At 44.3% G+C, this 22243-nt stretch overlaps 2 protein-coding genes across 2 annotated transcripts; one reads left to right on the top strand and one right to left on the bottom strand.

Moving 5' to 3' along the window:
* The first annotated feature begins 6326 nt into the window (after positions 1-6326).
* LOC127328866 (uncharacterized) lies at positions 6327-10199 on the top strand. Its single transcript, XM_071824757.1, has 8 exons — positions 6327-6590; positions 6854-7007; positions 7167-7833; positions 8330-8497; positions 8604-8835; positions 8910-8999; positions 9080-9288; positions 9537-10199. Exons 1-8 carry the CDS (start codon positions 6461-6463, stop codon positions 9858-9860), a joined length of 1974 nt encoding a protein of 657 aa, XP_071680858.1. The 5' UTR covers positions 6327-6460; the 3' UTR covers positions 9861-10199.
* A 2450-nt stretch (positions 10200-12649) lies between these two features.
* On the bottom strand, positions 12650-18115 carry LOC127328877 (ABC transporter C family member 10). Its single transcript, XM_071824756.1, has 8 exons — positions 17817-18115; positions 17535-17599; positions 15512-17445; positions 14750-15034; positions 14301-14387; positions 13570-14169; positions 13040-13204; positions 12650-12961 (listed from the first exon to the last, which is right to left on the bottom strand). Exons 1-8 carry the CDS (start codon positions 18113-18115, stop codon positions 12650-12652), a joined length of 3747 nt encoding a protein of 1248 aa, XP_071680857.1.
* Positions 18116-22243: the final 4128 nt, after the last annotated feature.

The raw sequence follows: 22243 nt of genomic DNA on the forward strand, positions 1-22243 counted from the left end.
GCGGGAAAATTTCCCGCCACGACGCCGCGCGAGAAACTTTCCCGCCACGGCCATTGCGCGCGGGATCCTTTTTTATATTTCTTTTCTATTTCTTTTCTATATCCTTTTTCTATTTCTTTTCTATATATTATCTATTTCTATTCTTTACTCCCGCCCCGACGCCGTCCGCGCGGGAAACTTTCCCGCCACGTACGACGGAAAAAGGCGGGAAAGAAAGGGCGGGAATAAAATTTTATTACGATTGAACTCGAATTAAAAGTACATAGCTTAACTGAAAATTAAAGATACATGGCCAAATTCTACTGTTGGAGTCATTCAGTCATACACGAGCCTAGCCCTGGAGTAGTCTCCAATGTAGTCGAAGTAGTCGCCGTCATCATCGTCGCTGCCAGCGTGGTCGCGGTACGCGAACGTCGGCGGGTGAGCACGCGTGGGCTGGGACTGAGGGTAGCGCAGGCGGGGGCCACGGTAGGCCATGACGCCCTGGAGAGTCCGGCCGCGCCACCACAGCCGCCGGCCGGCCTCGTTGAAGTTCGAAGGAGGCGGACCGCCCTCCTCATGCCTGGAAAGCGCCCTCTCACGCCGATTGATGAAGAAGCTTTCCCAAGTCGGGCTGTAGTCGGGATGCCACTGGGGATTCCTCCGCCGCGCCCGGCGTGAGCTCGAAGTAGTAGTGGTTTGTTATGGCCATCTCGCGCGCCACACCTAGAGGGACTGGAGGGACCGGTACGCCTCCGACGCTTAGCAACCAGCCGGTCGGGACGCGGTAGCCCGGCGGGCAGGGGTAGTTCGAGGCGCAAAGCGCCTCCGCCTCCCGGGGGGTTAGAGATGCGATGGAAGCCATGGGAGAGAATGATGAGGTTTGCAGATATGAGTCTAGATGTGATATGTAAATGGTGGCCAAGCCTACATATATATAGTGAAAAAATGGCGGGAAGACAAAGGCGGGAACCGGTGGAAAGCGTGGGAAGAAAATAGGCGGGAAGACAGAGGCAAACCTTTAGTACCGGTTGGTGGGTGCAACCGGTACTAAAGCTGTCGGCAGGATAAGGACGCCCGCTCGATGAGATAAAGTATGTAGCGCACGACGCCTGTCGGTGGGATAAGGACGCGTGGGTAACCTTTAGTACCGGTTGGTGGGTGCAACCGGTACTAAAGCCGTCGGCAGGATAAGGACGCCCTGCTCGATGAGATAAAGTATGTAGCGCACGACGCCCTGTCGGTGGGATAAGGACGCGTGGGTAACCTTTAGTACCGGTTCGTGTCTGCAACCGGTACTAAAGCTGTCGGCAAGATAAGGACGCCCTGCTCGATGAGATAAAGTATGTAGCGCACGACGCCCTGTCGGTGGGATAAGGACGCATGGGTAACCTTTAGTACCGGTTGGTGGGTGCAACCGGTACTAAAGCTGTCGGCAGGATAAGGACGCTCTGCCTATAAAAGGAGCATCGATACACCATGGGAAGCAGCTCAACAAGCCAACATGGATGGAGAGTTTCATCACCATGGATGGAGGAAAGGGTTGGGAAATCTCCCGTGGCGGAACTTGTCGAAGATGCCCTTGGTGCACACGCCCTATGGCATCTTCGGAAGTTCCGCCTCGGAAAAATTTCCCTGCAAGCCCGTGGAAGACTCCATCTCCTCTAACAATGTTGGGGAAAGGGTTGGGAAATCTCCCGTGGCGGAACTTGTCGAAGATGCCCTTGGTGCACACGCCATATGGCATCTTCGGAAGTTCCGCCTCGGAATTTTTTTCCTGCAAGCCCGTGGAAGACTCCATCTCCTCTAACAATGTTGCGGAAAGGGTTGGGAAATCTCCCGTGGCGGAACTTCTCGAATATGCCCTTGGTGCACATGCCCTATATATGGCATATTCGGAAGTTCCGCCTCGGAAAAATTTCCCTGCAAGCCCGTGACTTAACTAGTAAAACAAACCAACCATCTCCATTGTTAATATCTTACACACAGTAACATCATTACACAAAAGTGATTTCCATATTGAGATACACAAGTTATGATCCCTATATGTAGCTAGCTAGTCCTCTGAGTTTTCTTCGCCCGTTTCCCTTTCTTCTTACTGCGACGCAACCATGGACAATCTTCATTGTTTCAGATGATGCTTGGGTCAATTTTTACCTTGAAGGGTGGAATATCGTCAAACTTATTATAATCTTCTGACATGTTTGTCTTGTCCTCTACTCCCACGATGTTTCTTTTTCCTGAAAGAACTATGTGCCGCTTTGGCTCATCGTATGATGTGTCCTCTTGCCTTTCTTTTCTTTTTTTCGGTTTGCTAGACATATCCTTCACATAAAAAACCTGAGCCACTTCACGGCTGGGACGAATGGTTCGGTGTCGTACCCTAGATTCTTGAAATCCACCGTAGTCATTCCGCATCGCGGGTCTACCTGTACCCCATCTTTCAGGTTGAACCATTTACACCGGAACAAAGGGACCTTGAAATTAGGTCCATAGTCAAGTTCCCATATCTCCTCTATGTACCCATAATATGTGACCTTGTTCCCATTGCCATCTTCTGCATCAAAGCGGACACCACTGTTTTGGTTGGTGCTCTTTTTGTCTTGGGCGAAAGTGTAAAATGTGTTCCCATTAATCTCGTACCCTTGAAAAGTCGATATAGTAGAAGATGGTTGCTTGGCTAACAAGTACAGCTGCTCGTCATCGGTGACATTCATGAGACGTGTTTGCAACCAACCGCCGAAAGTCTTCATGTGTTCTCCATCAATCCAATCTTCACGTTGCTCCGGGTATTTAGAGCGTAAGATCTCCTTGTGTTCCTCTTTGTACGGAGCCACCAAGATGGAATTATGTAGAACTGTGTAGTGTGCTTGAGTGAAAGAATGTCCGTCCATACACGTTGCTGATTTCTTTTCTAGCGTGCCTTTTCCACGCAGTCTCCCCTCATAGCGCGATTCAGAACACCGACCGCTTAAGGTCAGGAATAAAGTCAACACAAAACTCAATGACCTCCTCTCTGTTCCATAGCCCTTGGAGATGCTTCCTTCTGGCCTAGCACGGTTATGAACGTACTTCTTTAAGACTCCCATGAATCTCTCAAAGGGGAACATGTTGTGTAGAAATACAGACCGAGAACGCCAATCTCTTCGACCGGGTGAACTAGGAGATGTGTCATAATATTGAAGAAGGATGGTGGGAACACCAACTCGAAGCCGACTAGACATTGGACCACATCCTTCAGTAAATTTTGTAGAGTAAGTGGATTGATCACCTTCTCGAGAAATTGCATTGAGGAACGCACATAGCTTCACAATGGGTACTCGAACATTTTCCTACAGGCCCCCTCAATGCAACAGTAAGTAATTGTGTCATAATCACGTGGCAGTCATGAGACTTTAGGTTTTGAAACTTTTTCTCCGACATGTTTATTATTCCCTTTATATTCGACGAGAAGCGGACGGGACCTTGATGCTACTCGGGACTTCAAAAAAGATCTCCTTCTCCTCTTTGGTAAGAGCATAGTGGCAGGACCTTGATACTTCTCTGGATTCGGGTTGTTTCCTTCGTGGATACTTTGCTGGTCCTGCCCGTGCATCCGGTGTATCTTTTGTCTTCCCATACACACCCAAGAAGTTTAGCAGGTTCACGCAAAGATTTTTCGTCACGTGCATCACGTCGATTGCAGAGTGAACCTCTAAGAATTTCCAGTAGGGTAGCTCCCAAAATATCGACTTCTTCTTCCACATGGGTACGTGTCCGTCAACATCATGCGGAACAGATTGTCCGCCGGACCCTTTCCAAAGATCACTTTTAAATCCTTGACCATATCATATATAACTTCCCCATTAGCGCGGGTAGGCTTCGTTCGGTTATCCGCCTCACCTCCGAAATGCTTTCCTCTCTTTCTTACGTGATGTTGTTTTGGAAGAAATCGACGATGCCCTGTACACATTCTTGTTTCCCAAATAATTACTATCGATCTCACCTAAACAAGTGTGTGCATGCATTGTATCCCTTGTTTGACTGCCCGAAATGTTACCAAGAGCAGGCCAATCATTGATGGTTACAAATAACAACGCTCGTAGGTTAAATTCCTTTTGTTCGTGCTCATCCCACACAGTACACCTTCGTCACGCCACAACTCTAAAAGTTCTTCAACCAATGGCCTCGGGTACACATCAATGTCGTTGCCGGGTTGCTTCGGGCCCTGGATGAGCACCGACATCATAATGAACTTCCGCTTCATGCACAACCAAGGAGGAAGGTTATAGATACATAGAGTCACCGGCAGTGCTATGACTGAGCTCTGCTCCCGAAAGGATTAAAGCCATCTCGTACTTAGACCAAATCTTAAGTTCCTTGCGTCATCTGAAAATGACTTGAACTCTCTGTCGATTTTTCTCCACTGCGACCCGTCACGGGTGTCTCAAAGATCACATCTTTCTTACGGTCCTCTTTGTGCCATCGCAACAACTTGGCATGCTCTTTGTTCTGAACAAACGTTTCAACCGTGGTATTATAGGAGCATACCACATCACCTTCGCAGAACCCTCTTCCCGGGGGTGGACTCACCCTCAACATCGCCAGGGTTATCTCGCCCGATCTTATACCTCAATGCACTACATACCGGGCATGCATTCAAATTCTCGTACTCCCGCGGTAGAGGATGCAAATCATTGATGCATGCATGTATCTTCTGCACCTCTAATCCTAGAGGGCAGACAACCTTCTTTGCTTCGTACGTGCTAGAGGGCAACACGTTCTCCCCGGAAGCATCTTCTTTATTATTTTCAAGAACTTTTCAAATCCCTTGTCGAAGTACCATTCTCTCGCCTTCCATCGCAAGCAATTCCAGCGTGGTACCCAGCCTTTTTCTCGACCATTTTCGCAATTTGGGTACAACAGTTTGTTGTGATCCTCTAACATTTTCTCCAACTTCAACCTCTCCTTTTCATTTCCGCAGTTCATCTTCGCATCAAGAATGGCCCGACCCAAATCGTCATCCGGGTCATCAAAAATCGGCTCATCGAACATGGGCTCTTCTTCAGCTTCGTCTTCCCCCATTCTACTACCACCGTCTTCGTTGAATAAGGGATAGTTGTCACTATCCTCTTCTTCTTCGTTGTCTTCCAATATAACCCCTCTTTCTCCGTGCTTGGTCCAACAATTATAGCTGGGCATGAAACCATTCTCCAGCAGGTGGACGTGAAGGGTCTTCGAGGTAGAGTAATCCTTCATATTCTTACAGAACTACATGGACAATACATGAAATCATTCGACCGCCCTGTTTGCCTCACCACGTTGAGAAAATAATGCATGCCGATAATGAACTCGGGATGGCACCGGTCACCGTACATCCATTGTCGACTCATCTGCATTTTATATGTATATCAAAAATCATTAAAATCACAACATCATGGATATATGAGTGACCAACTTAATTAATATTCAAGTTCATCACATAAAACTAATTGTTTTTTATAAAAGAAGAGGGGCTCACCGAGGTGGTACCGTGCCGGCTAGGGGACGACGCTGGCGATCGACAGTGGTAAGGACGGGGATGATACTAATTAAAACCTACAAAACATACCATAATTTCAGCTCAAATTGCATATAAAAAAATAAAATCACTAACTTAGGCATTTCATCGAACACCTTGCTTGCACTACAAAAATAGTACGAGTTAAAACTACCAAAGAACTGAGCTAAATTAGGAACCTAAGGAAGGAAGGATGATATTGCTAACCCTTGGATAGATGTATGCCGTTAATCTTGTTAAAATGGTGGAGAAAAATAAAGATTATTGGAGTGTGAGAGGTGGAGAAAAATTTAGAGTGTGAGGAAGAAGAGAAAAATGAGAGCCAGGGGGCTCGGGAAGGGATCTGGTCGATTTGATATAGCTGGGTTACGAACCGGTACCAAAGGTCCAGCCCGGGCCCCACCACGCGTCTGAATTTTGGCCGAAGACCTTTCGTACCGGTTCCTAACACGAACCGGTACGAAAGCTCCTCACGAACCGGTACCAAATCTCCTCGCCCGCCAGAGCCCTTGAACCGGTGCAGATGACCCCATTGGTACCGGTTCGTAAGGGAACCGGTACCAATGGCTTAGATGGATGAGAGGTTTTCTACTAGTGTGTAGGGCTCGGATTAGTTGGATCTGCCTCTCTCTCCCTTTTTATATTAGTGGAGATGAAAGGGATAGAGTTAATTATTGTAAAAATAGTTTGTTGTAAATCTCCAAAATAATAATCTCACAAATCTGGGGTTTCGCGTGAAAAAGGAAAAAAGAAAACACCAACACCTTCTTCTGTCCTCCCACAGTCCCACTACAACATTCCGGTCCCCTTCCCTGCTCCCATTATCTGCTTCTCCCATCGATCCGCCGCCGGTGGCAAACCTCACAAATAACGACACTGGATACGGCGGCGGCGACGAGCTGCGAGGGCTCTCTGTGCCGCACAGCCGGGGACGGCCGACGAATGCGGGGGTCGATGGTAGGACGGCGGCGATCTCCAGGCGAGCTGCAGCAGCTCCAAATGGCGGACGAGGCGGCGGCGAGCTCGATGCAAGCGGCGGCGGCGCTGGCCTCCCTCCATCTCCCGCAACCAGGTGGGCGGCCCAAAGTTCCTTTTTTTTTTTAACAGTTTCATCTTCTGCTCCAAGCGACTTGAAATGCTAGTTCGGCTCCTGCATATTTCACTGGAACTCATCGCAAATCGTGAACCGAACCAGTTCAAAATCACGCAAGAAAAACCCTGTCTAGATGCGATACGCGATTATATGAATAAGCCTAGATTATTATTTTTTACTTTGAATTGAGGAGCATCTTCTGGGAAGGAGCAAAAATTAATTTGTTGAGTGCTGGGATGCAGCAACTGACCGCCAAGATCGGAGATATTTCGGGAGAGGGGCACACATAAAGCGCAAGGCCAAGCGGAAGCGGGGCTTTGTTGCGGGCGGAGCAGGCAGAGCGGACTCTGTCGGGCTGCCTCCCAGGCATCTTGGTCATCGCCAGTCAATCCGCAGGTCAGCCCTAGCAAATCCCCTCCACTGTCATCAAAGTTGTCCATTAATGAGAAGTAAGATACCATGGGATAATTGTAGTACAATGTCTTGTTTCTGCATCTATATGTGTTATAAGGTCACACATACTACTTATATGCTGCTTGTTTCTTTTGACCACAGGAAAGGAGTTGGATCCATGAATGAAGCGTTACAGGGTGAAGTGGGCATCAGGAGCCGTTTCAGTGCATTACGCATTCGGCAGATTATGCGGGGTCTTACACCCCGGCAGCAGGGATATGTTGCAAAGTATGGATTTGCGCATTTCAACCGCATTGGGAAGTTCACTGTCCACGAGCCACTGGCTGAGTGGATAATGGGGAAAATAAACCCTCCATTCTCTGAGTTCAGAATTAACGCCGACAAGACAATAGTTTTCACCAAGTCCCTTGTTCAGAAAATTTTGGGTGTACCGTCAGGGGGAAGACCCATTGTGCTGCACGGAGAGAAGACGGACAAAATCGAGGAACTACGAGCTCTGTACTTAAATAACGGACTAAGGGCATCCATCCCCCATGCTGTTAGTTTGCTTAAGAACAACGAGGACGAAGAGTCCTTCATGAGGACATTTTTTCTTATTGCACTTGCAGCAGTGCTCACCCCCACCACTGGAAATACAATAGATCTTGACTACCTGTGGCCCCTTGAAGATATGTCAAAGGTTCAGGACCTCGATTGGGCTGTCCATATCACGGAGCATCTGATGGACGACGTCCAGAAATTTCAGTTCAAGTCCAGGGAGGAAAAAAAGACCAACTTCTGGGTTGGCGGGTGCTTGCCTTTGCTGATGGTTTGACCTCTCAATTTCTCCCCTCCTTCCCTCCCTCCTGTTGTACACTAGTGCACTCATGACATGGATTTGATGCTGCTGCCGGCATTTCTTTTCTGTTGTTATTGCTATGGTGATTCTGCAGTTATAACTTATAAGTACTTCATGTTGCACTCTGTTTGATTTCGTTGATGCTGCAATTATGGTGGTAATGGCGTTCTCAAGTTAAACTTATAAGCCATTCATATTGCATTATGATTTTGTTGTTGGCATTTCTCTGTTGATGCCACAGTTATTGTACTGTGAATGCTGCAGTTATATTCAGTTCATACTGCAGTCCGTATACGTATCTTCTTCTGTTTGTTACTGTGAAGCTGCAGCTTGTGCAATTTCCTATTTAAATACATCGTATCTGGATTTATTGATGTTATCCTTTTCAATGCCAGATTTTCTTTTGCCAAAAGCGTTCATAACTTTATTCCTACTATGAACATTGTTTCAAACTCTGGTTTTGTAGATTGCTTACATGGACCACCTGGATCTTCCTAGAGGGCGAATTGTAGACCGTGAAATTAACTACTCAGTGCCTAGGATCTGCCATGTTTCTAAGCATGATTTCCAATTTATCGCAATTGCTGACCTGCATCGCCAACATTACAAGTTTGCCACATTTGGAATACTTCCTGTATGTTGTTTTCTCTACCTTATTCACTCTGTAGTTTGTGTTTGCAGCATACAATTTCTAAAGGTGTATTATTTTCCCATTCTTGCTTTTTATGGTTATTATGCAGTTCCGTAAAAGAACACCGTACACTGATAATCCAAAAACCGAGACAGAAGTAGCAGAAGATGATCTTCATATTTTCTCAAAGGATCAAGTCTTACCAGGGCAATGTGATCTTAAAGTAGATGAGGAAAAAATAAATGAACTTACACAGGAAATCCAACCTGAAATCCTTCGGTTTACAGAAGCAAGCATCCATCATTCCCCTTTTGGAAGAACTGATGTTTGCTCAAATCAAGGTAATACGGAGGAAAGTCGTATAAATTATTTTAATACTTCAAGGATCACCATGATGATACCACAAGATTAACAGGAACTAAAAAATCCTCTAGCTGTGGAAGGGGCAGTTCTAGCCAGAATACTACAAAGGCGGCTCTGACACCCTCTTCATCTGAGAAATCAGGTTACCTTCTCAGCGTGCATGCACATATGCATCAAATCTTAATTGCTTGTGGATTTATTTATCTGTGAACTTCTGTACAGAAGAAGACAATGCTCGAGAATACAAATCTTTTGAGTCGGATGATCATCCAACACCTCCAGAAGCTGATTATGGGGTAATATTTAGGAGCTGTCTATCTGGAGCACAGATGGAGAAAGTAAACCCTCTTATCCAGAAGATTCAACCAGAAGCTATTGTATTCGTAGCTACCATGAGGAACTGCGATGTTCAACTACCTAGTCCTCTTCTGGTATATTTCTGTTCTTCTATATCGAATGTGCATCTCACTGTTTTTGATATGAACTGGTTAGCTACATTCCAGCTTTCTATATTCCCCGGTAAAATCCTGGCATCGTCAAGTTCTCGTGAACTTTCTAAATGATTGGATAAATGATTCTTTTTTGCTTCACAATTGAAACCATGCCTTTTCCGTTCAGCCTAAATTTTCCTTTATTGTTTCTTGTGTAATGACATCGAATCTTGTCCACATGTAACCAGATCATTTCGAAGGAACGCGCCTTAGCCACAGCTGCACACTTTCCGGATGAAAATGGGACTGTCACACTTCAGGTGCTGGGCAAGAGTGAGAAGTGGCGGCCGAGATTCTTCATAGAAAAAGGCACGTGCATGCTTGCAGGCAACTGGTTGGACTTCGTGTGTGACAACCAAGTGCAGGTGGGCGACATCTGCATCTTCGTACCGGCAAAGGGCGGGGAAAGTTCCGCATTCATGGTCCATATAATTCGTGCTGAAGTTACTCATCCTAGGGCTGTTAAAAGGGTTCGCTCAAGCCATGATTCTTCGGTTGATGGGGAGGAATGACAAACCCAGATGTCGACTCGGAATGGCAAGAGACTGATGGCTGTTAAAGGTTATAGCGACTTTGTAGAGAGCAACGCAGGGACATGTGTCTGTTTGAATTGATGGGGAGGAATCAGGAGCAAACCTACCACAGTCCAATGTTGTTTTCGTAGACCAGTTCTAGTTTGTGAAACAGAATGATGAGAATTAGGCAAGTAGCGTGTAGAAGCTATTCCTGTTGGTGCCCTGTGCGTCTTTGGCATGTTTTCTACTCTCTAATCAAGGTATGCATAAGGCTGACATATTTTGGGCTTCTAGCTCAGCTTCTAGACTTGTTAAATTCAAGTTTTTTTTCCAGTATTTTTTGCATGCATCAACGAGTATTGCCAGTTCAGGTTTGTAGTTCAACAGGGTATCAGTAACAATGTAACTTCATTTATGAAGTCAATGAACTCAGCATAAATAAGTAACAAGGCCTGGTGGCAACTATACATAAATATGTACTAATGGACAAAATACTTCACCATACATTGTCAGCAAATACACATGCTCAAGTTGTATCGCATGCAAAGGAAGAAGTGTGCATTGGCTCTAAGGTGTGTAAAGACCAGTTCGGTGCTCTACTATTACCTTGGTAATACTATGAGCTCCTCCTTAGCCTTACTAATCAGTACAGTGAGCAGGGTTGCAGATTTGTATGTACCTCCTATTTGGCCATTTATATATCTTATTACTGGAGCACAAAATCTTCAGGGACTTGCTGTACTCATCTTCAGCAATTCTGAAGGGTGGCGACAGTGCACCTTATGATACTCAGAATTTCTGGTAGCAAGAGATAGCGAACTAATTTTTCGAGAAAATAACCAGCAGACACCACTGTATTTTCTTCAGATTCCAAATAGATGAATTCCTCTAAGGTAAGCATATGTTACTGTACATCTTTTTTTTTTTTGAGGTAAGCATATCTCTTTTGTTAAAGCTGATTTAAGTTCATCTCTTGGAGCGCTGCAGCAAGTATACAAACGAAATCAACAAAGTCCTCTAAATAGTTGTTTTCGATGTGTATGACCAGTACTCCTTGACCAGCTCGTGAAAGAGAGATCCTTCAGTTTCCATGAGCTTTGCAGGTCTGTCATACTCCACTACTCTCCCTGGAAGTGTTCACATATAGCTCATTAGTATGGAAAGATCCACAATACATTTGGTTTCAACTATAATCCACATATTCCATATTAACTGATGCTGGTCAATAGTAAGGTGCCGGTAAGAGAAACATACCGTCACTCATTGCAAGTACCATATCACAGTCCATAACTGTTGGTATACGGTGAGCAACTGTAATAACAGTGCAATTTTTGAATTCTCTCCGGATCGTTTTCTGAAGGACGGCATCTGTTGCATTGTCTATAGAAGCTGTGGCCTCATCAAGAACTAAGATACGGCACCTTCTCAAAAGTACACGTCCCAGAGAGAAGAGCTGCCTTTGGCCCATGCTCCAGTTTGATCCGTCTTCCATAACTAGTATGATAAGCTCTTAATCAGTACTATGAAGGAGATAGGTACAAACACCATGCTATCGCGATGATGTAGCTAATAGGCATATGCTAAGACTACTAACTGGTTGACATATATAGGGCAAACGCATTTTGAGTTTTTGACACCTATTTTGAATTTTCGAGATAACTAGAGCATAGCTTTCTGTTCAGATCTGAAGTCTCCTACCATGTGAATCCAATCCCTGTTCTTTCTCCTGGACAACTTCAAGAAGTTGGCATTTGTCAAGAACCTGCAGCACATTGAAATCCACTTTAGTGATTCCTTTTGAAATGCAACATTATGTCTAGGTCTTTTGTTATGAAAAAACAAACATGTCATACAGGATTTGCCTAATTCAGTTTATTCACCCCATTTGATAATGTGCTGAACTTTCTGAAATCGTTAGGTCTATTATCACAGCAACTGACATGAATTACCACGGTCCTAAAGAGAAATGCCTCATGACTAACAAATACATTGGGTTCTTTTGGTGTAACGCCTTTTCATGTTAATGTTATCTGATTATTGGGTTGGGTAAGACGAGAAAAAGCAACATAGATAGCTGTGCACATTTTACCTCCCATATTTGTTGATCTGAGAATTGCCCAAGAGGATCTAGATTGTATCTTACTGTACCCTGAAAAAGTGTTGGATCTTGTGGAATGATACCCAAACGCGAACGCAGGTCATGTAAGCCTACTGTACTGATGTCCACGGAGTCTATAATTATTTTCCCTCCAGCAGGTTCAACAAATCGAAAAAGCGCACCGATTAGTGTTGTCTTGCCACTTCCTGTCCGACCAACTATACCAATCTTATCTCCAGCTTCAAACTTGCAAGTGATTCCATGCAGTACAAAGGGAGCATCTTTCCTATACCTAATCTGTTGAATGAAAGTCAATTGCATAAGTTTGTTAATAGGATGGTACCTTGTACATGTAAATATTTACCTTCAAATCTGTAAGCTCCACACTACCATCTTTGGGCCAATCTGGTGCTGGTCGATTTTCTTTGACAACTTCTGCTGCTTCACTTTTTATGTCCATGTACTGTCTCACTCGTTCCACCGAAATTATTTGATTTGCGAGCTTGCATTGGTTTTGAATAGAGAAAACAAACGACGTGTTCAGGGAAAGACCATAAGACAGTGCCATTCCCACAAAACCTGTGCAAAAGGAATTTATCATACCATTTGTAATGTTAATTTACTGAATAGTGTCAAATCATATAGTTAGTTGACTCTGGCACATACACATCAGGATTAAAACTGCATTTCATAATGTTAATTTACCAGGGCTAAAAGTTCCTTGAGGGAGAAGAACCATGAGAAAAGCAGAAAAAGAAAGAACCACGGCGCTCATTAGTTCCAGACGTTGAATCAACCATTCAGTTGCTGCAAAATTATGGAAACATGGACTGGCATTCTTGTCAACAAGATCCAAATTTTCAGTAAAGAAGCGATCTTCTTCCCCAAAGGCCCTTACTGTTATAGCCCCTGAAATTGATTCACTCAAGTGATTTGCTAGAGTAGACTTGGTAGTGCCACTGATCCGCATCAATTCCTTAGCCGTGGCTAGATAGTACCTCTGCATGAATTGGAATATGAAATCATATAACCCAAGAAACGGGGATGATCCATAGAGAAAAGAAGTCACACCAATTACCTGCAACCTAGTTGCCAAAACAACCATTGGCACGGATACAAGTAGAACTTCCCATTTAACAACAGCCAGTACCCCTAGATTGCTATATGCATTTAAGCTGGCAGCAAGGCTGAACATGAAAGCAAACGGAATATCAAGGTCAAGGATGTTCAAATCCAAAGAGACCTGCATTAGAAGAGAAAGGGAGCGAGTTAACCCCTCATGATAAACTCTCCAGGTGTAGAACAAAAGTATAATTGCTTTTACTATCTATGTCCATGTATACATGATCACTTAATCTTGTCTTAAGTCAAATGGTTTAAGTTTGACCAAGTTTTACAGAAATAAATGTCAATATGTACACAACAAAATCAGGATCTTCAGATCTATCATCAAATCAGTATGCTTTCAAACTATATTCATTGGGCATTGTAGATGTTAATATTTTTATATAAATCTGTTCAAACTTAAACATGTTTGATTAAGATAAGACTAAGTGGCCTTGTATACATGACCGAGGGAGGGAGTATATCTTCTTTAAGAATTCTTACCCGGCTAAGAACTCTTCCTATAGGAGTAGTATCAAAAAATGACATGGGTGCACGAAACAAGGAACTGAGTAACTGGGAAAATAAGAATCTTGATGTCTGAATCCCAAGAATAACGACTGATAAAGATCTTGATAGCAAGAAGAACATTGTGCAAACTCCGATAACAATGTACACATTAATTAACTTCAGTGTACTAATATGAGGATTTTGGACATTGGCGGCCATCCATGAACTCTGGGCTATCTGCCCAGCAATGAAAATCATGTGAGAAATCACAGCAAAAGAGGCATACACCAAGCCTTTATTCTGCCGCAAGTAATACATATAAGGCTTAACACCAGCATCTCCAGTTTCCTTTTCCTCTTTCTTGATCAGTTGATCTGCTGGTGATGGCTTCACATAATCTCTATATCTGCTTCCATGACTACCATCTTTTTCATTTATCGATATTTCCTTAGCTCTGCTAGGGGGTATGTTGTTATTAAGATCTGAAACACCACTAGTATCTTTATGGCCATTTCCAAGGTCCTTAAATTCTTTACAATCTGCCAACAGAGTTTGGTAAGATCCAGAACGGATAACCTCTCCATTGGACATTAACTGCCCAAAATACATCAGTAGTATCAGATGCAGATGACATTGACAAATAACCAAAATACTGCAGATAAATATAATACATAGAGGCAAAAATATCCTCATATGGTTACGTTTTTCGAGGTAGAGAGAAATACCAAAATGGAGTCAAATACGGGCAGAAAATCAACTTGGTGGGTCACCAAAAGGACAGTCTTGTCTGATAGAGCACCCATAACATATTTCTGTCAGAAAGCAAAGAGATTCATAAAACAATGAGTAAGTAAACAGAAGCACACCATTTGGGACTGATGTAACAAACAAAATTACAACTCTAGTTATTTTTCACATGACTAGAACCGTATCCCTAAGAAATAACAAGTTATTTTTTCTTTCACATAACTACCATCACCTTGGCTGCTATGATGTTGCCTGTGCCAGTAGTGTTGGGGAAGAGAAGGCGAGAATGTCAACTAAAGGTAACATTACTTGGAGTTGTGGTTTTATGTTGCATCAGCCCCAAAAGGTGTGTGTCTGTGTAATTTACTCTAACCCAGTTTCACAATAAAATGACAAAACAATTTGCACACTTCTGACATAACCTTACATTGAAGAGTCTTGTTGCTGTATGGGCATCAACAGCACTGAAAGGGTCATCTAGAAGATATATATCTGCATTTTGGTATAGTGCACGAGCAAGCTGGACGCGCTGCTTCTGACCACCACTAAGGTTTACTCCTCTCTCCCCAATTTCAGTACAATCTCCATATGGCAACATTTCAAGGTCTTTGACCAACAAGCACCGTTCAAGTGTGTCTTGGTATCTTTGCCTGTCCATCGAAGATCCAAACAGAATATTGTCTTGCACAGTTCCTGTTTGGATCCATGCATTCTGAGAAACGTATGCTATTTTCCCACATACTTGGATCTGAAATGTTTGTCCAAAGATTAGTAATTTGATATTAAGCACTTACAAAGAAAGAATTAATAAACATACTTCAAGTTGACAACTATAGTCAAGTAAGTTTAAAGTGATGGCTAGGGATCGGACTACTGATCCTAGCATCCCGTCAGACCACCCCAGCATTGTTGGATCAGACTGTCTTCGGGCTCGTTGGATTTAGTCCTCAGAACGTGCACCCTCACAGCTACAGACTAGCTATTACTTGCTCCGTTCCAAAATAATTGAAATTTCAATGTTTGTTCTAAGTTAATTGCTCTAAGTTTGACTGGTTTTGTAGGAAAAAAAATCTGCACATTTGGTTCCTTGAAGTCACCATAATACAATGGTTCATATGTGTTCATGAAAAGTCGAACCAACTCACAAATTGATACCCATGTGTTTCATGGAAAGGTGAAGATAACATACCGTGCCTTCAGTCCTGGGGACTTCTCCGAGTACAGCAGCCAAAAGTGTCGACTTTCCTGACCCTACCTCTCCACAAATTGCAACTTTTTCTCCAGCTTTGACTACCAAATTCACATTCTTTAGAGTTGGTTTTGGTGCATTCTCATCCCATGAGAGACTGCATGAATTCATCGCTATATGGTAATAATCAATGCCAGCATGGTATCTCTTCCTCACTTGCCCGTTCAGCTCGGGTGCATCAAGGAACTTTACTATCCGAGTGAAAGCAACCTTAGCTCGTATCACAACTGCAATAAGATCCGGTATTGACCTAACTGGGTCATGCACAAGACGCAGAGTTGCCACGAAGGTGAAGACATTGCTAGCATCAAGAGGGATTTCCAAAATATAGCATGTGAGGAAGGTAGCTGCTGAAGCCAAAACAGGCGACGCCCAGAAGAGGAAATTGTTGTACACCCTCCTAAGCTGGAATGCCCATAACCACTTGTACTCGACCTCCCTCAGCCCCTCGATGAACTTCTTGAAGTGGCCTTCCCATGCATATAGTTTCAAGACCTTCATATGAAGTAGTGACTGGGACATGGCCTTCAATCTCACATCCTGTGCTTCCATAAGCTTACTCTGGAATCTGTGTTGCAGCTTGGCCAACGGAGCGCTGCAGAGCACATTGATGACAATGACGACCAGCGATGAAATCATCGCGGCGCCAACCGCGCTGTACAGAATCGCCAGACCGATGCAGAGCTGAACGCTTGTTGTCCATGTCTGATGGAACCAGTACGGGAATTCCCCGATCCGGTAGGCGTCGACGGTCACATAATTGATGATTTGTCCAGAAGAGTGCTCCAGTTTCCCTTCATTTGACAGCCTCTGTTGTTTCTTATAAATAGCGGCGGACAGGAACGACCTCACCTGCAGTCCTAATCTCCGAGTGCGGAAATACCACTGCCTCTGCGACAACGATTCACAGCATTTGCACACGAACATTACCGCAGCAAGCACACATCCTTGGTATTCAAAGGTCCCTTTCCCAAGTGATACATTGATGAATGCCTTGAGAAGTATCGGTCCTGTAGTTAAGGTGAGAATCTTGAGCAATGCAAAGAAACCCGAGACCAGGATCGCATGCCTGTGGCAAGAAACAATTGTCCAGAAGATTGATGGCATGGAGTCTGACCCCAACGACTGCTTCAGCTTCTCCCTGAACATCAGGTACTGGTTGTGTGCTCGATCTGTGGCGCCTAAAAGTGGCATGTCTTTGTCCTCAATGGGCTTCTCATAGCCCATCTTCATCAAAGGATTCAACCACCAAAATGACATCTCACTGAGAAAACCAGATCGAGCAAAAGGAGTTACCACGCCATCTGTCTCCGTGTTCAGGGGCTTGAATGAACAATCTCCAATTCCTCCATAACCCTCCTCATCATGGCTTGGTCGAATGGCATAAATAAGGAGGAGAGCTGCACCTGGTAGGGACAGAAGATCTAAACAAGCCTTGACGGTGATGTTCTTGTGTGCCACAATATCAGCAACTGAAGAATAAGAGATGAACGCTGCGAAGATGCTCTGCAAGACCGACCAAGACCGAACAAATGCCGCTCCAAGGAACCGAGGCTTGATGCTTAGAGCAAAGTTGGTAAGGATCAAATTCAGTCCTTGAGATAATGCTACAAGACACCAATAAACAGAAGCGTCCCGATTGAACACAAGCATCCAGAGCCCTAGCTCAAGATAAACCAAACCCAGGCAGCCATTGAACAGCAGAGCAGCCCAATGTAGTCGTGACCTGAGCGCGGACATTCTACTCTTTAGAGTTTTGACAATCAACTGGAGAGCGAGCACGGATACAAGCAGGGCGGCGATGCCGATCGAAACCAGACGATTCATGCTGGTAGAGGAGTTGAACATTTCCTTTGAAGCACATGAGGCCACACCTAAAATGTAGTTATGGAGTATATGCATAGTGCTGGTCAACAGGTAGCTATGTATGTAACATGAGCGGAAGGGTGAGGAGAGCACTGACTTGTGAGGGAACCCAGATGTTCAGCCTCTGTTGCACACGGGGGTGAATCAGCTCCTGTTACAGGCCTGCAGAAACCATGAACGAGAAACTAGTCAGGACAAATAAAATCGAGGAGCCCCGAAGCTGGCAGTGTACGTCGTTGCACGTACAGCTAGATCAAAAGAACAAACCGCGAAAGAATGGGATCAGAAACCAAGACAATGCGCAGAAGAGAACGTGGCTATATCACCCACATATGTGAGAATATGCGAGTGATAACAGGGTCGGGCACGAGGAAATCACCTTGTGGTCACGACCGCCAGGCGCGAGCACGGTGCAGCTCCGGATCTGAGTTCCACAGCGCTGGTGTCATCGACGACACGGCCGGCGGCAGGCTTGAACCTAGCTTGGAGTCGACGGCGAAAACCCAGACTAGGCCACCTGATATGGACGCTACCGGTGCCGGGGAAGACGCCGCGTGGCTGGCTGGTATCGCTGTCACCGGCGCCGGGCAAGACAGCCACGAATGCACTGGATCTCTTGGTCACCGATGATGGCGACGACCGCCGCGGAGTTGGGAAAGAAGGCTGGCCGCGAATCATGGCTCCTCCTGGCTGCCGCCGGTTTGCCTCAGCGCTCCAAGAGGGAAAGAGAGAGACTGTGAGGTTGGAGTGACAGCGCGCGCGGGTGTACAATTTTTAAATTATTCCTCGGCTTATAAACATAGTACTCCATTTGGAGTGACAGCGCGCGAGAGAATACTGCATTTGTCAACTTCTCACGTCCATCTCTTGGCATATTTGTACTCCTGCGATGATTAGATACGGCATTTCTTAAGAGCAATTTATATTCTCTACAATTCCCTTGCACGCTATTATTATTGATAAACTTACGAGTCAACTTGGCAGTACTACTAATTTTGTTTGTTCATACAACGTCCTTAGCCTTTCACTACTATTAGTATTAAGGAATCAATCATCTAGTACCAATTTTCGAAGTTTGCGCCAAGAACCTTCAGCACATGTTGTTCCGTAAACTCCACATGATGCTCATTTCTTTTTGACTCTTACCATATGCATCAAGTTGACAATCTTAATTAATCGCGTATGTTAATATGGAGCTTAGCCACCATTCGTCACAAGGGAACCAATCATCTATCCTTTTTTTTTTTTGCATTATTCATTGACTGACTAGACCTAGTTTGTCTGCCCAGGAACACAAACGCAGGAAGTCAAGCTATTTGGGCCGGGGATGGGAAAACCAACGTGTGGTTGGATGGTTAGGAGAGCAATGATACCCTCAATCCACCAAAGTTCAAACTTCAGGTTTGACACTTTGGTATCTCATTAAAAGCTAGAATATTCTTCAGTGGAAGGCGACGTTCCCATCGATAACGAGACGGCATCTTAAGACCTGTTGTATCAGTTTCTTGGACGGTAGATATCATATTCAGTGACAAATATCCTCATTACAAATGTTTGATCTATCATGTATTAAGGTAAGTAGGTGACATATTGGCTTTTTTGTCACGTATGATCATACATGCATCACGGTATCAACTCGCGTCATGGTTAACCATCACGGATAATCCTGTTGACGAAATTGAATTCGTGATACATTAGTCCGTCATTAATGGTGGGACCCGATTGTCAATGTTAATGTACAAAACCATAAACTAGTTTAAGAAATAGGCAAAAAAAAGAGGCACATCAGAGTTTCGAACTAGGGTTGTTTGAAGTGGCTACCGTTATGCTACCATCCGTTTGCGTTGATATTTTCTTACGTGATAACTTTTATCTTTTTATTTACGGCAATATCAGGCAATGATATAATAAATGTTAAGCGAAAACCCCTTTCAGAGCCCGAGCTACACATAGGACTTTATCCAGGACGTCCATGTGCAAGAAGATCCCGGTAGCACATTTTCCCCCCTTTCTCCTCTCACGCGTGAACAATTCTCTGCGTGCTTCTCTCTGCCGACCGGGCCTCCCCGACGCCCTCTCCGCCGGAATAGCCGGCCGGAGATGGGCTAGGAGGGGCGCCGTAGTAGTTAGGTTTAGGATTAGGTTAGTTTTGGGCTGTTTGCCTGGTAGTAGGAGCTCAGCTTGGGGTCTAGATGACCAGATCCAGGGCTTCTTAGGGTTTCTCTCCCCGCGGCTAGTTCTCCGGTGGTCGGAGCTGGAGGCGGCGGAGGGGAGCAAGGTCTCCTTCAATAAAGTAGTGGTCATCTTCCGCATCCAGAGGCTCGAGATCCTTGGCGCGGAGCTCCTCTTGGCCGGCCGTGGCGGCGAGGAAGAGGAGCGGTCGGTTGAGGATCGCAGTGGGTGAAGCTTCTCCCGGACGGCCGTGGAGGCGAGGGGAGAAGCTCCGCTGGACTTCGTCTTCGGCTTCGACGATGTGGAGGTTAGCTTCCTGGTTCTTTCGCTCGCGAGCTGCGCCATTCTCTATCCTTCTGCTCGGCCATGGAGGCAAGGGGAGAAGGAAGGGCGATGTCTTGCTTCCGGCTAGGCGGCCTTCACCAGCCAAGACGGCTGTTTCTCTACCTCCATGAAGGAGGTATTTCCTGTCCCCGTTGGAGCTCGACGCTTCAGTGCGGCCAAGTGATTCGTTCCCCGGCGGTGCGGAGGTAGCCAACGGGGTTGGTTCTCGCCACAGGAAGAGTGCGAGCACCTTCTCTCCATTCCTTGGCGGCGACGCGTTGAGGAAGCCGGCGAGCGGCGACGGTGAAGCTCCAGGACCTGATTGCTTTTTTAACTTTTGTTCGGGGTGTGTTCTCAGAATTTACAGGTCTTATCTTCAAATATTAGGTTCTTTAGGGCGAGTGTTGTAAAAGGCCTGTTTGCAATTTGTACCCGTCACCTGTTACTGTAATGGAATACCACCTTCTTTGTGCAAAAAAAAAAGTGCAAGAAGATTGGTCAAACTAGTGTATTCAAGTGACGTATTTCACACGAAGGAGATCATTCTGTCTCTAGTAAATCCAACCGTGGCACATGACATACTCACTCTGATCATGCATCAATGCATCCAACAGGACACTGTGGCTCTACCCATATTTAAATTTCAGAGTTTAGACCGCACCTACAATACACCATGCACATAATAATATAAACAATGCTCAAATTAGCACTAGTTCTTATGGTTCATGATTTTTACAAGGACCAATACTGATTTGATTCCATAAGTAATAAACATTCACTAAAGTTAGCACAATAATTCCAGATTTTGATTATTAACATGTATAGATGGTGAACACATGATCTTGATGTTCATAGACTTAACTTAGCACACAATTCCTGATTTTGATCTCAGTACACATCATTGGCACAAACTGTAAACTAGATACAAGGTCTTAAAAAAATGATCACATGTTGACAATAGAAAATAAGCATATGATCATTTCATTAGCCATGTTAATACATGAGTTTGTTCTTCATCAAAAAAGATGGACACATTCACGCAACCGCACGTCAAGAATTGAGAGTCACAGCGAAAATTAGATACATCACAAGTTGCAGATGTCAAAATCAAAGAAAATGAATCGGACAATGTTGGACACGCACGGAGCCACATGAGCCCAGGCACATAGCCATCCTCCGTGCATCGCAGGAAATGGCGTCGCCGGCCACCAACAAATGGGTGCATGAATGGTCAGCAGCTGACTGTAGGGTAATCACGGTGCATTTCTCCTCTAACGACGGCGATGACAAAGTCAGATACGGTGATGACATCGACCGGAGCGGCTTCGACAACATGCAATAGATCTGGGTTTACGTTTAAATAAATTCCATTGAAATTTGAAATATATCATAAAATTTAATGAAACTCATTAAAAAAATAAACCATGTTATGCTTTTAAGGAGCTTTAAGAAGAATTCATGACAATAATAAATAAATATATATGATAATGGTAATTAATATTATCTATTAATTAAAAGGAGTGAAAAATCATTTCCATACACTTCCCTTTTCCTAGTATAGTACCTCATTTACATAATTAAAATGCTTTCCATGGTATACATATCCTTGATATATGAGGAGGAGCGTATTCTGAGTCTAATTTAGGTGCATGTTAAACACGCCATTAAGAATAAATATAACTTTTTTCCATGCATTCCTCTATAAATAAAATATATACCACCTATCTTAAGCATCTAAAACGACACAATTGCAGGGGCCGGAGAGCTGCATCCTACACTTACTGGATCCGAGGAATCCTGATTTCCCCGGAGATGATAGAAGGTAATGAGGGGGAGTGTGTGTGTCTGCTTTAACGAGCGGACAAGTGTCCGTGTCGACGCGAGGGGTATTTTTTTTAAAAAGATTTATAACATGACATAAGTTGTACTAGAAAGCTTAACCATCCTCTATTTCGCCAGGGAGGGACTATGTATCTATGGTGCACTTTTAAGGAGCTTTACAAAAAATTAATGAAAATAAAAAGTAAACATATGATAACAGTAATTAATATTATCTATCTATTAAAAGAAGGTGAAACGAATCCTTTTCAATCACTTCTCTCTTACTAGTAGTTCTCCCTCCCTCTCGAAAAGGATGTCACAAATTTATTTAGATTTAGATGCATCTATACACTATATCGTGCATAGATACGTCCAAATCTAAATACATCTGCGAAGGATGGATGAGATTTGGATGATTAAAATGCTTCCATGGTAAAAATTTATCCTTGATATAATACAACCCGAAAAAGTATTGTGACTATTAATTTG

This window comes from Lolium perenne, unplaced genomic scaffold (genome assembly GCF_019359855.2).
Source record: "Lolium perenne isolate Kyuss_39 unplaced genomic scaffold, Kyuss_2.0 unplaced10, whole genome shotgun sequence".
Taxonomy (NCBI): domain Eukaryota; kingdom Viridiplantae; phylum Streptophyta; class Magnoliopsida; order Poales; family Poaceae; genus Lolium; species Lolium perenne.